This window comes from Coturnix japonica, chromosome 15 (assembly GCF_001577835.2).
Source record: "Coturnix japonica isolate 7356 chromosome 15, Coturnix japonica 2.1, whole genome shotgun sequence".
NCBI lineage: Eukaryota > Metazoa > Chordata > Aves > Galliformes > Phasianidae > Coturnix > Coturnix japonica.
The window spans coordinates 4,160,139-4,174,658 of NC_029530.1; the positions used below are offsets into that span (position 1 = coordinate 4,160,139).

Below are 14,520 nucleotides of genomic sequence, written 5' to 3' on the forward strand. Positions count from 1 at the left end.
ACAAGAGAGACATGCACACATGAGGATAAAGATAGATGTATTGTTTATGGCTTTGGTACTTTCTCAGGAGGTTGAGGATTTACCTGTCTCTGACAAATGTATCAACAATATCTCTGGCATGAACATCAATAATGAGAACAGTGTTGTACTTTCTCCTGTCATTTTTGCTCAAGGGTTCTGTAATGCGAGTAACCAGCTCATCAATTTGTCGGTGCATTTTTTTAGCATACAGTTTCATTGCCTGTTTTTCTCCTTTCTTCACTTTTCGAAAGACATCCTCCACCTCCCACGTCCACCACACCTGATTGGCAGCCAGCACCATCATGCCTTGGTAGAGTAACATCCAATCAACTCTATGGGAAATACATATAGTGTGGGAGTCTGAGTCACTGTTTAAGTAAATGATCACAACAATGAAGTCCCTCCTATTTCTACAACTACAACATGACCAAAACTTTATAAAGATGAATAAAATCAAGGCGTGAGGTATTATTTCTAAAGCCTAAGAAATATTCTTGTGAAAAACAACCTATGCCGTGTGTAACAATGACAAGGCAGAATTTATAATAACACGTGCACACATGCTAAAAATGAAAGTTCAAGACAGTAAATATATAGCAAACAATTTTTCTGATTAGTTATAATATGCATCCCTACATACGCAGGTATCCTTACTCCTCCTGCATTATTGAAATAGAGGCTAAGCTGTGTATAAATTAGAAAATGAAGTTTCTGTTTTTCTATATCACTACAGGTTCATAGTCATATAAGTACTTGTATTATCTTGACACTGATTGTTTCACCTGCTTCTGTCTTCACAGTATCGAAAAATAGCTTCCTTAGTGAGAAGTCTGTTTGTTCGTCTCATTTCTTCCAGCACTGCTGTCATCCAGATCTCCACTCTGCCCTCAGCAGGTATGGCCTGTCGGAAATCCATCACCTCCCCCTCAGCTGAAATCATGGCCGTGACGATTTTCTTATCACCTTCACCATCCTGAAACCTCAGGGAAGCTATGTTATCATACATCTGAAATGCACCAACAGAGAAAGTGACATATGAGAAATCAAGCTGGAAAGATTCAAGTGTACCTAGCCCTCATTTAATGCTGAAAGGAAATTTTCACCATCTCCAAAGAGAAATGGATCTGATTGTGAGCAATCAAATACAAACACTGATGCATAGCCCAGCAGCCCCACTGTACAGTAAAAAGCAAATGATCAGGCTTAAGTGACTTTTTTTTTTCCCTAGAAAGTAAAGACCTCTCAAGAGCTATAGGAAGGTTATTTAATGATAGGTCATTATGTCATATCTTGAACCTTCTCCACCATAACTGCTTGCTTTGTTCAGAAATTTCTTGAAGAAGCTGCCAAGATGTTGTTTGTATGCAGGAAAAGTAAAGGGCACTTTGGTAAACCAGACACTGTACCTTTATCATGTGTTCCTGGACACAAAGTGGGCTACTGCTGCCAAGGATACTGAGCAACTCTTCATCAGATATAAAGAAAAACCTTGGGAAGGCATTTCGCTTCGAGTCCAAATAATCATTCAAGCTTTTCTGACATTTCTCCAGCACATTATTTATATGGTTGAGGTCTGATAGTCGATTTGGGGCTTCACAGCATTTTTTAATTATTGGATCCTCTGCAGCTTCATCCATTATCTATGTGGGAAATAAAATTAGAAAATACCAAACAGCATTGAATTACACTAGATTACATTTAGCTGGTGACAAAACAGACTGCACAAGCAGTATAGGTTCTTTCAACAAGGAATTAGTTTTAAATATGGTTTCCTATATTGCCACTCTGTGTGAGCACAGAGGGAAGTATGCATGTTCTTGCAGCTGAGAGTATGAAGATACTACTGTAAAATCAAGCATAAGAGAAGCCTGTATGCCAAGCCATGCAAGCATAATCACATACTTGACTTTGCTCCTGTGTACAGACGTACTTTAAGTACATGTATAACATTGTGGAATCACAGTACAGTTCAGTTACTTGCCTTTTTAAACAAGCTGTCTACACTGTCAAATATTTCAGCTTCTTCTGAAAGCTGTGATCTTATATCTCCACCAATAAAGATGCTCTCCAGGTACATCCATTTTCTCTGAACCACCATCCAGATCTAAGAGTTAAATGTCACCATCAAAGATTACAAAAGAAAAAAAGAAAATCCTGATAATAAATAAATGTTAATTATTTAGTCCAACACTTTCTTCCCTACCTCAATTACTTCACCAATCAATGCCAAAGATTTTTCCAATTGGTGACCGGCTGTAAGGAAAGGACCCACAAAACGACTGCCCAAGATACTCTGAAGATTGACGGTGTTGTCGTCAAGAACCTCTAAAATTTCATCCACAGATCCCAGAACAAAGCCACGCTTCTCAGTGCCTTTGAAATATGTTTGTATAGTAAATTTCATCTGTTCCCATGTTTCTGCTATCTCCTTCATACCCTGCACGTGTGCATAAAAAGATGTGTTTCAGACTACACTGCAAGAACTATAATTGTAGCATAAAAATGAAACCAATTAATTCAACAAAACTTTTGCACAGATTTCCAGCACAGGTTTATAAAGAGGTTTATTTCAAAACATCATAATTGAAAGCAAATGAACTCTATTTTTCATTGACCGCACTTGCTTATTGTGATAGCACAAGTCCATATACTGCTGTGAAAGCCACAATGGCTAGGATTTTGTGCTGTGTTGTAGCTTATTAACAGAACTATTGATTTATTTACATTACAGCACCTCCCTGAAGATAGCAGAACTTACTCTCATGCCACTCAACATCTCACATTAAAAAAACTGTTGTCACCTGTCTTTTTAGTTTTATTATCATTTTCAGTTACCTTCTCGACACTGAGCTCCTTAACAGCTGTTCCAACTATTTCATTGATGACATCTGTGTGCCTGTGAAGTTCCATAGCAAACATATTCTCCAAAGTAAACGTTTCTGTTGCCATTTCAAATCTTGTGCCTGTTCTCTCCATAAGGTCTTCCCAATGCCTGTATAAAATTGATGTATCAACAACTGTAGCACAACACAGTAAAATGAAAACAAATGTTTTGCATCTTAAGAGTTTATAGAAGAATGAGTATTTGAAAAATACAAAGTACCCTAGTCATCATAGTCCACTTGCATGCCATTATGTACACTCATTAAGGAGAAGGATGCAGCATAACCCCAGTGACAGAAAGTTCTAGCAAAACAAATGCAGCCTTCCTACATGATAAAAAATGAATTTAAATAGATAAAAGCAAACCTTTCTCTTAAAGCTTCGTTTTTCAAATCAAGCAACAAAGGAATGGAGTCTCTAAATGCCTTCATTTTTGTTTCCAACTGAAAGGCTGCTGGCATACTGCGAACTTGTTTGGGCAGCTTTCGAAAAGCTTTAAGAAATCCTTCAATTCCTTCCTGAAGAAGCTGCACATTGAGGTCTATCCAGAGCGTCCGAGACCATTCCTCTTTAGCTGCCTGGGAGCAAGGTTAACAGGATGAAAAAATCATATTTCTCTTTATTTTTTGATACAGCAGGATTTAGAGACCACAGTCAGGATATACATGTGATTGCATCAGCATTTTACAGAGAAAGAGGCAGCATTCAAGACAGATTTATAAGCAAAATAAATAATGAATAAATCAGAAGCAAGAATGGAGAAGAGGAAAATCATTCTGAAGAGCATACTTTACAGGCAATCAGTCTGGCTGCTGGCTGATCAGGGCATTTTAATCTTGAATAAATAAAACTTCTTAAAAATGGTAAGAGCAACTAAAGCCTGAGATAGCCACTGTCACCTGTACATCCAAATGTGGTCCCACTGAAATGATCAGGAGTCGTGTACAATATAAGACCATCCAATAATTTCCAAGAAATGAGTGACTGTTCCTATCTGATAAATATATGTGTTTGGTTCACTATGGAGACATTCTGTTCTCCTCCATTAACATCATTAAATTGACATAATGATGGTAAATCACAAGTCAGTTCATTTCATGCAAAGGAACAGAGTTCATAGTAACTAAGGGACAGTGTAAGCTCTTCTATCTCCCCCCTTTGCATGTGATATGTGCCTGAATATGAGCATGCACACACTTACCTTTTGTAACTCATAAATTTCATAGACTTGCTTTAGACCTTTCATATCATTCTGCACTTTAATTAAGTCAGGATACACTTTAGCTGGCAAGTCAAAAAGTTTCTCAACACTGCTCAATTCTCGATGATTTTTTTGCATTTCTTCCATTTCTTTTTCAAAAATGGCCATGAGTTCAAGTCCTGGAAATGGACGGACATTTTTTTATATAAACAATCCCATGCATTATGGGCAATAAACAAAACAGCATCTGCATGCAGTCAGCAGAAATTACAGTACTAAAAATGTCATATTGATCAGCTGATCAATTTGTATGTTAAGGAAACCACAATTTTCTTGTTTTACATAAAATTTGATGAATTTTCCAAGAACCAATATTGTTAAGACATCACTTTACATGCTTCATTTACCTTTATCAAGATCTTCTCCAACAGCACCAGGTCCCTCAGCCATGAATTTAGAGAAGAAATCTGCTACCTTTGTACTGTATTCCTCAATTTGTTGCTTTGTAATCTAAAGAGAACAGAGTTTAAGTCATTTTCCTTTCCCTTTCTCTTTTTGTCAATTTAATCACAAATACTACCTCTGTGAATGTTCTTTTTATGCCTCCGAGGTTGTGATCAACTTCTGATGCTTCCAAGAAGAGATTCTCCCACTTCTCCTTAATCTTGTCAGACATCTCTTGCTCTTCTTTAGGCACCTAAAACAAAACAGTAATATCTCTCACAAGCAATAAATACTCATAGAAAAGTGAGAAAAATGTGCAATATAAGTATGCAAAAGATGGAAACAGCACTGAAGTTAATAAGATTCAAGTTGCACCTGTGGAGGTTTAGATCAGACATCAGGAAGAATTCTTTGACACAGAGAGTGCTTAGGCATTTTAACTGCTTGCCCAGGGAAGCGGTGGAGTTCCCATTGCCAGAAGTACATAACAGATGTGTGGAGGTGGCACTTACATACACTAGGGGTTTAGTGATGGAACTCAGTAGGTTAAGTTAGTGATTGGACTTGATGTCCTTGAAAGCCAAACTAGAATGATCCTATGAATCGGATTTAAACATAAGCGATATGTCCATTTAAAATGGAGCTACTGCTTCAAGAACAGAGGTTGCATTGGAAAATCTCCAGATGTCACTTAAAACCTCAACAATGCTGTGTTTCTGTGAAATGTCTTAACAGGAAAACAATTATTCATTCACAGGGGAAGCATTTGTGAGCATAGCTCAAATCTGAAATGTTTTATGAGACAAGAAATAATGTTCACCTACTTGAATATCGTACATTGCAAGAGTTCGATATTTCTCCCAGATGTCCAAATACTTCATTTCCACAATGAACGACATGCCTCTGATAGTTGCAATTGTACCGAGGACAATTTTCAGGTCTTCCAAGGATTCAGTAGGTGTCCTTAGATCCTGCGACAATCTCTATAAGAGTAAAAAAGTAATTTCCAGAGGCAACACTGGAAAGGTAATTGGCCAGTTCTTACTATAACACAAAACACAAGTAAATGACATGCTGACTCTTTCATTTTTAGTTTATGTGATGATAAACATAATACAAAAAAAAATAACAAATCAACAAAAAGTAAATACCATAAAAACCTAAATGTTTTTGTTACACCAAAAAAGAAGATGTGAAGGGTGGTTTAAAAGGAATGCAGAATTACCTACATGAACCTAAATTACCTACATTCACAAACACAGGAATGAGAAAGCCTCTTTATTTGCATATTACCGTTCTCTCATTTCTTAGCTACAGTGACAGCTCAGCTCTATACGTACAGCATCCTACAGCACGTTGCTCTAAGTCAAAGTGATTCAGATGGTCACCTGCTAATCAGTGAAAGCTGCATCAGACAACAAGAACACAAAACACCTACCCTGATCTCCTCCTGAAGACTGAAGAGTTCATTTCTTGCAAATTCATTAAGCAATTTTCCATGGGAAATCATCCAGTCTTTAGCTCTATCCTCCACTGCAGAAACTAAAGTACTCAGACAAAGCCTGATAAATTGTTCATCTTTTATCAAGGGCTGCTGAGTGACTTCTTGAGCTGTCTTCACATAGAACTGCAGCTTTTCATCGAAGGTGACATAGGAAGGCTTTTCATCAGCAAGCTTCTTTATGGCCATGTCTTTGTCCACAGTCCACAGCAAACTATATCTCTCCCAGTGGTTCAAATATGTGCTGAGAGAAGTCAGGACTCCATGGACATTCTGAGTGATGAGAGCAGCCTGCTCAGTTATCAGAGGGTTCTGGGAGACATCACTGTAAAAACTGAATGTGATAACTTCATCTTCTGTAACACGCTGAGGAGGGCATTCAATACACGTGCCATGCATCCACCGCACAAAATGCTAGAGTTTTCAAGACAGGTTTGAAAAATAATTACCTTGTGGAGAGTCACATAAATAAATAAGTCATCATTATTTAGGAGACTATGTACAAAGTAATGTGAATGATTTCTTGAATCAACTGTTTTCAAGACAGCACGAAGTTATTTCATACACGTTCAACACACTAGTTTTATGCTTTGTTGCTCTCTTTTTTATGTTTTAATAAAGAATATTAAAAAATAGAAGAAATTTTGTTACTTGTACACATTAACTATATCATACATTTTCTGTGTGGCCCAAGACAATTCCTCTTTGCTCAGAGCAGTCTAGCATGCCCCTGGGTTATATTTTCCCAAACACTTGAGAGAAGAGTTAATTTCATTCTAATAAAATCTTTCCATGTATTATTCAGTCTATTTCTTTAAATCTCCACAATATAGCACAGCAGAGGGAAACAGACATTAGGCTGCATAAAGCAGTCTAGCGGAACAGCAAATCTAAACATAGGAAGCACACCTGATCTAAATGTATGCATTTCATACAACATTCAGAATAATATCTCCACCAACAGAGGGCACACAGGATTGCAGTCATAGCATTTGGCTTCTTTTTTGAAAAGTATTTCAGTGTGATCATATTCATACAATAAAATATGGTGATATCTTTGTTGAGGAAGGTAAATAATTTGTCTGCTATTAACCAGTTGTACTAAATGTGTCCTAGATACCCATCTCGTACCTGTGTTATCAGTTTGCAACATTAGGACAGTCTGTAAAATTAGAACAATGTATTGGATAGTTTTATTTCACAATAAATCATTATTAATCTTCCCTTTGACATTAACTCTCGCCCAAACATAAAGTGGGATTAATTCAGTATAATCACAAGCAAAATATGGTAACAAGTAAATCTTAATCAGAAATCACCTTTGTGACCTCAATACAGTGCTGGATACATTGTGCTGTTATTTTGTAAATTTCACTGGCACTGGGTAGCAAGATTATCTTCGGAGGAGACAGAACAGCTTCTATTTGGAACAGTGGCACATTTGCAAGAACAGCTGCATTAAAAGCTTGCAAATTCCTGGGAGAGGAAAAAAATCGTGTCAAAGGTAGCAGTGAGCTGCCCAAGAGAGACTGCAATTATGAGGTATGTATTTAAATATGTGAGCATATCTGTTAGAACTCAGTTAACAGTTATTTCAGCTGGAAACGCTAACGTGTATCTGACCAAAATTGTCCCACTGACTTAATGCAAAACCTTGGCTAACTAAAATAAGTTACTGAAAAGAATGAATGGGGATATCTCACTGCAAAAGGATCCTAAGACTACAGTTTAAAGATCTGGATCACAGGAGGGAGAGATGGCTGGGAAGCTTCTATAACCCTGCAATTCTCTGTTGGAGATGCTGTAAAAAGCCCTTATAATATTTTGCTACAGGAACCTCCTTTGCCCCAGGTAAAGCATAATCCACCAAACCACTGTTCTCATGTTCCCTGCTTTGCAGGGATGCTCTTTGCACAAAAGCAGTACAAATACAAGCCTCTTTCAAACTGCAAATCATTCAGGTGTTCAAACAGAGTATCGCTACATGAGTTCAGAACAACAGATTGAGGTAAAACCTAAGGAGGGAAGACTAAAAACGCATTAAATTAACTTACTTCAGAATTAACTGTATCAACATGTGATAAATCCTATTTTCCCAGTATGCATAATAGGGAGCCAGTTTTGAAGATCTGCCACTTTTCATATTGACATGTCCTTCCAGTTGTGATAACAGTTGTGGAATGGCAGCATACTTTCTAACCATTTGATCTATATCTTTTGTTCTTTCACACTTAATATACTCAAAAAATTCTTTCATTTCTGCAAAATAGTACAAAAAAATAATGTTAACAACTGCAAAAGACTTAACAGTCTTCAACAGTGGAATAATTAGCTGGGCTTTATGTGTGAACATAAAATTGGTCTTGTACACTAATAAAATATCTTCATTTAATAACGCTAATTTATTAATTTTTCAGTCCTCTATCTTATATGGATTCAATTATTCAACAGCAATTAATAGATGTGAAAGCGACCTCCATAAGACTCAGAAATCACAGAATCACTCCAGTTGGAAAGGACCCTTTCCAGGGGTCCAGCTCCTCTGCAATGAACAGGGACATGTACAGCTCAGTCAGGTGCTCAGAGCCCGCAATAGCCACTTTTAGGCTATTGAAGCTCTGCTTGTGTTCCCATGTTACACCATGAAATACCACTGTAACTACTCCTGGAACTGCTCTATGGTTTTATCTTCGCAACTAAAAAATGCAGATGGAACAAAGTAAAATATCAGAGCTCAGAAAAGAGAGTATGTGGACTTACTGGGAAGCATATCATCACTTCTTGAAAGTGGAAATTTAAAAAGATTTGTTGATTCTATTTGCAGAAGGTTGTCATTTATGTCTCTGGAATTAGCATGAATCTGTTGTACGAGGGATTCAAACTTCTTGATGGCTTTTTTACACCGGACTGTAAAGTCAGCAATACCTTGAAATAAATCATAATCATTTGCTTGCTTTCTTTTACCAAAACTTTCAACAACGTATCAAAATTACCACAAACAGATGTGTTGGGAAATAAAAATAATACTCTGCAGGTAGAATAGATGTTTTCACATCTTATCCTTCATCCAGTTTCCTTCCTGATTTAAGAGTCTATACCCATTTCCACTTAATGTTATATGTAATGAAAACATAAGAAATATCCTCCTGCATCAGACCCTACCTAATGCATGATTAGATCACAGCAATAGCATGTGCTATTTAGGAGTATATTGATTTCATCTGGCATATCAAATAGAGTGCAGAATTGCAGAGATTTTTAAACTCAAAATCAGTATCTAAGACTATTTTTAAAGAGTATCACCATTACCCAAGGAGTTCCAGTTGAGTCTTTTTTGCCCTGGTTTGAATACTTTCCAGAGATCTTGAATATGGTCATCAAGAAGTTTGGTTTCTGCTTCATTCAGTGTTTCTATTACATTGTGATAGTCATCCATCATGCGTTTTAATCCATCTGCATATCTAATAAGTGTAAAACATATTAACAGCAATAAAAAATATCTAAAAATTGTACATTGGAAACATCATTCTGAACATACACAAACATTTGCAGGAAGAACTACGGAATATGTATTGATCAGGTATGCCATTCACCTCCTATCTAAAAGAAAAGTCAAAAAAAAAAAGAAAAAAAAAAGAAAAAAGAAAAGTCCAAAGTGTTTAAGACAGCCTCAGACTGAAGCACATAAAGGAATAAAGTAAATGAATTTTAAAGTCCAGTTAGGGTACTTGTTGGCATTTTTATGTGCCCAAACGTCTGTGATAACTTGGGTAAAAGAGACTTATTCAATGCTGCACAAGAAAGTAGCAGTGAGTTCAAATGTTAACTGAAATTTTCATTAGATCAGCAATTCATGGCAAAAACAAACAAACAAACAAAAAACAACCTACTTTGTTTTCCCTTCAGATTTGCTTCTGATATTCATTTGTAAAACAGTCTCACAGGGTGAAGGATGTAGGCAGCAACAGAGGACAGACTGTTAGTGTTAGACTGCCATCAGCAATTTTGTCTTTAGAAGAAGTCAGTAAGAGCTCTCCTATTTCCAGAATTTAAGGACTCAGGGCACACTGGTTTGCAGTGAAATCACTTGAAACATTGATGCAAAAGTGTATGCAAGCAGTTACAGCCTTACCTAAGATATCTGTCTTCCTGTAATGCCACATTTCTTGCTATTTCTGGGACTGGAAACCCCAGTTGTTCCATGTACTTTGTTTCAATGATAATCTCTTGGAGTCGGGGAGAAAAATTCACTAGGAATTGGACACCTTTCTCTGTGTTGATAGGCTCCTTTGTTACTGAGGTCTACAACGCAAGAAAGCAGCAGAAATCAGAGAAACAACACCAGACATTTCCAATTCAAGGCAAAAGTTCACTTTTGGGGACATTTGATAAGATGGTATGTAAAAGTCAGACAGTACAGCTGACATTCAGAGCTGGTAGAAATGCCTCTAATATTTGATACCATCTCAGCATTCTATTTTCAAAAATATTTCTGTGTACTGCTGCAATCAGCTATACAGAAACCCAAGTAAAAGCTCATAGTCAAATGAAAGATTAATTAAACAGGATTCTGAATAGTCTCTGCTAGGAATCAACCACCATCTAACTTCAGTCATCAGTTCTGTTGATATGTCCCCAAAATATTGCACCAATTACCAAAGATTGATAGGAAATACAGTGCAGGAGAAAATAGAAACAACATTCATGCATCCACCAGGCAGGACATTCAGCAACTGAACTCCTACGAAGGATCCCAGAAATCGCTGAGTTCAGACCTTTTAAAATTTTCCTTTACAAAACAGTATTCCTCTTTAAAACACCACTCCTAGACAAATCGCACTGACCATCAGATAGATTTTAACTCTTTCTCATGGAGAAGCCTAGTGTGAAATCTTCCTATCTCTTACCTGCTCAAAAGTCTCTTGACAAACATGGGTTGCTGACCCACCAGTGATGAATATCAACAGAGTTTTTTCCAGTAATAATGGGAGCACCTTTTCTGTCTCATCTCTCCACTGATCATATTTCTGATCCTCATACTCTTTCATCTTCCTGGCCACTTTAAGATATATTTTCCTTACCTAGAAAAGAAAACTCTATCATCTTGATGATCAGGAAAAATGTTACACTATCATGTCTTAATAAGATTTGTTTCCAATTTTTATTAAATGAGAGAGCAGGTAATGCCTTGCAATTAATGCAGACAAAGAAGAATTTAGGTTTTTAAGTTCTGTCATGGATTCTGTCACTATCTCTCCAAGAAACAGTGGAAAGAAAGTATTTCTTCCTTCATTAAACAGCAAAGAGACCAACATACTTCTTTTCCACGTCCACTAGCAAGCAACCCCTCTACTTCCTGAAATCGAACAATAGTGTGTTTGATGCGATGGAAAAGTGATCGACACCAGTATATTGCTCCAGCCAGTGGAGGATGATTCTTGAACAAGGGTGGATCTGTGAGGTTTTGAACAAAGATTTGTTTAACATTTTCAACCTAGAAAAGAATAAGAGAATCACCGTTAAGAATAATTTCTCTATTTGCTGTTCCATGGTCAGTATCGAGCTTGGTACAAAACACAATCTCTGAAGTTAATTCCAGCAACAGGACAAAAACAATGATTTCTTATTCCTCATTCATCTCTTTGATGTATCAACTACTTTATAGCGAACGTTTTCCTTTCTGTTTCTTGTGGAACTGCTACTTCGTGTTCTTCGTGAGACTACATTTCATTGTGAAACTTGGTGTTCTTGGAAATACCAAGATAAATGCTACCATGCAAAGGCTTTCCAATATATACGCTTCACAGAGGTCATTTTCACAGAACCGAGGAATTATTTCTGCCTTCACTACTAATCTCAGGCACATTTTGGTCATACCATAAAGTTGTGTAGAGCACCAGAAAGCTAAAAGATAGCTTTTCTCAGGAAGGACTACTGTTGTACTGCTGTTCACTAGGCAAAGGAACAGCCACAAGCCTTATAGTAAAGGCAAACATCCTTCACTTCCTATACTGCGCTACACACATTCAGATATGTGCATCATTTCAGCAAATAAACTATAACATCTTACAGGCAGGTTCAAAAATAGGAACAATTCTTAATTTTTTAAAACCTGTCAGCCTTTCAGACAGTAAATGACACTATACTTCTGTTGAGATATGTAAAGAAATATATAGATTTATTGTTTTCAATAAAGAACTTCATATATAAATAAAGAAAACCTAAATACCTCTTTGCAGTATTGGTCCAATATGTCATTGAACTTCATCATCAGCTGCTTATTAATTGTTTCACGACAGCGGGTGTTTTTGAAGTTCAACAGCATGTCAAATGCAGTTTCTGCTGATCGAAGATTCTTGAAAGATTTATCAATAAAGTTTTTGGCATCTTCTTCAATAATCTAAATGGAGACAAGCCAAGAAATCCCGTCCCTTAGACCTTCATCTTATGAAGGCAAGAAAGGAAGGCATAATGAAAATACCTTTTTGTAACAGCTGTAAAGCATATTTTTTACTATTCTTTTGACTTATAAATGACGCGCAAACTGATGGCTTTCCAGTAAGCTACAGAAAACTGATGTTAAACCTATGTCTGCTGGGCAGGTAAAGGAGTCACAAAAAGCATTGCAACATCTTTCATTTGTGAAAGACCTTTCATTATCTGAGGGATAAAGGGATGAATGCATCCAGAAAGAGCTCTACTTCTTTGTGGAAGTTGATTAAGATATGAGTACATGAGCATATGAGTACATGGAGGTCACATGTGCCCTCCAGTCACGCTGCAGTGATTTTTGCCGATGAACACGAAGCATGTTTTATCAGTTTGCAAGATAAAGTGAAACTATAAACAAGAAGAACTTGCAAATAAAGTACTGATTTAAAAAAAATGGTTAAATACCTCACATTCACATATTTGTTCATATGTACATATATATATATTATACTTACTGAAACTCCTGCTTTAAATTTTTTCATAACCGATTTCCAATCATGTGCACCTTCAAGGCTAAAAGGGTCAAAAGCCAGTTCTTCCATTGGACTAGTTAGCTCATCTGCTCTTCTCAGAAGATCATCAACTTGCTTCGCATCACCTGTGACAACTTTCAGTTCAGAACCAAATACATTGTAAAACTCCTCAATGACCTGTTAATTCAGAAGAACAAATAAAAAACCTTTATTTTTAATGGGGTGTTGGTTTCTTTTCTGGACATTTGACACTTTTCAGTTATTGTTTCCCTGTAAAATAAGAATGACCCCGGAGAATGATTCATTCTTATTACGATTTACGTGCTGTACATTCCTATACAAGATGCAAAGTACCTTTAAGAAAAACAGTTCTAGAGGCCCAAAACTGCAGCTGTCAAAACAAAAAATACTCAGTTTTTATTACTTTTATTTCACTAGGGTTTTTACATAAAGTCTACATAGCACCTGACCACTGACAGACAACAAAGACTTCTAGTTATCCTACTCAAAAGGAACCTAAACAGAGCATCTGTTCATGTATGTTGCCTTGCAATTGTTACACTGATTTACATACAGACAGACTTTATATTGTGGGATACTTAAATGACTAATCTATCTAAAATGATACCACAAGCTGTGAAAACTGCAAATCTGTCAAACAATTATTACAAGTCTGTATATTAACAGCAGTACTGAACACAGTAATACCTTTCCTCAGCTAATACTTTAGAAGAGTTATTTCATCTCCAGCATTAAGAGCATCATTGTTAAAATCAAAGTCATTGCTCAGGTCCTGAGGCTAAACACTCACAGATAAAAACAAACAGCTAAAGGCTATTAGCACTTCAACAACTACAGTAATAAAAGAACCTTCTCTGCATAAGAAAATACTGATGACACAATCACACTCTATAATTACTTTCTATACAACTACCTGTAAAATATCATACAGATCTTGACAGATTGAAATCATATGATCTGTTTTTCCAAATAAAAGTTGTCGGTCAAATTCCCAGTGTTGCTCTCCTCCTGATGCTTGAATCTGGGCACGAACAGCAAAATAAGATTTCTTCCACTGTTCAAGAGTACTTTTGGCCTCTGCTATTTTCTTTTTCGCAGCAGCTCTATCTTCTCTATTAATCAAATCAGAAGAGTTAAAATAGTGTAGGTAGAAAGATTATAGATATTTAATAATATATCAACTGAATAATGTATCTTGGTTTAGCAGCTTCTAATTAGTAGGTTAAACTTTCAACTGCTATATCTTAATTTCCAGTGGGACTGATTTTGAAAGGAGGTATTATTTCTGGACCGATTTTAATTATATTTATGCCACTTTTGTACCAAATTGCAGGGTGTTTATTGATTTACATCCTTCCAAGAGAAAAGAGGACAAACACCTTTTTCTTAAGGACTGATTCAGTAATTTATGAAAACTTCAACATTAATTGACTTTCAATTGACCTTCTAATAGAACTTGAGATATAGAAAAACACTGAAGCATG

At 36.5% G+C, this 14,520-nt stretch overlaps 1 protein-coding gene across 1 annotated transcript in view; it reads right to left on the minus strand.

Moving 5' to 3' along the window:
• Positions 1-14,520, minus strand: part of DNAH10 (dynein axonemal heavy chain 10) — a 49,714-nt gene that overhangs the window by 29,920 nt on the left and 5,274 nt on the right. The window contains exons 10-31 of the mRNA XM_015877792.2: positions 13,950-14,148; positions 12,998-13,192; positions 12,280-12,450; positions 11,368-11,544; positions 10,958-11,131; positions 10,183-10,352; positions 9,360-9,511; positions 8,811-8,975; positions 8,105-8,309; positions 7,370-7,526; positions 5,988-6,464; positions 5,374-5,532; positions 4,686-4,802; positions 4,513-4,615; positions 4,106-4,284; positions 3,271-3,482; positions 2,857-3,013; positions 2,225-2,458; positions 2,003-2,125; positions 1,428-1,661; positions 804-1,027; positions 84-353 (exon numbers count right to left, since the gene is read on the minus strand). Of these exons, the coding sequence (XP_015733278.1) occupies positions 84-353; positions 804-1,027; positions 1,428-1,661; positions 2,003-2,125; positions 2,225-2,458; positions 2,857-3,013; positions 3,271-3,482; positions 4,106-4,284; positions 4,513-4,615; positions 4,686-4,802; positions 5,374-5,532; positions 5,988-6,464; positions 7,370-7,526; positions 8,105-8,309; positions 8,811-8,975; positions 9,360-9,511; positions 10,183-10,352; positions 10,958-11,131; positions 11,368-11,544; positions 12,280-12,450; positions 12,998-13,192; positions 13,950-14,148 (4,254 nt within the window). The remainder of the gene's footprint in view (positions 1-83; positions 354-803; positions 1,028-1,427; positions 1,662-2,002; positions 2,126-2,224; positions 2,459-2,856; positions 3,014-3,270; positions 3,483-4,105; positions 4,285-4,512; positions 4,616-4,685; positions 4,803-5,373; positions 5,533-5,987; positions 6,465-7,369; positions 7,527-8,104; positions 8,310-8,810; positions 8,976-9,359; positions 9,512-10,182; positions 10,353-10,957; positions 11,132-11,367; positions 11,545-12,279; positions 12,451-12,997; positions 13,193-13,949; positions 14,149-14,520) is intronic.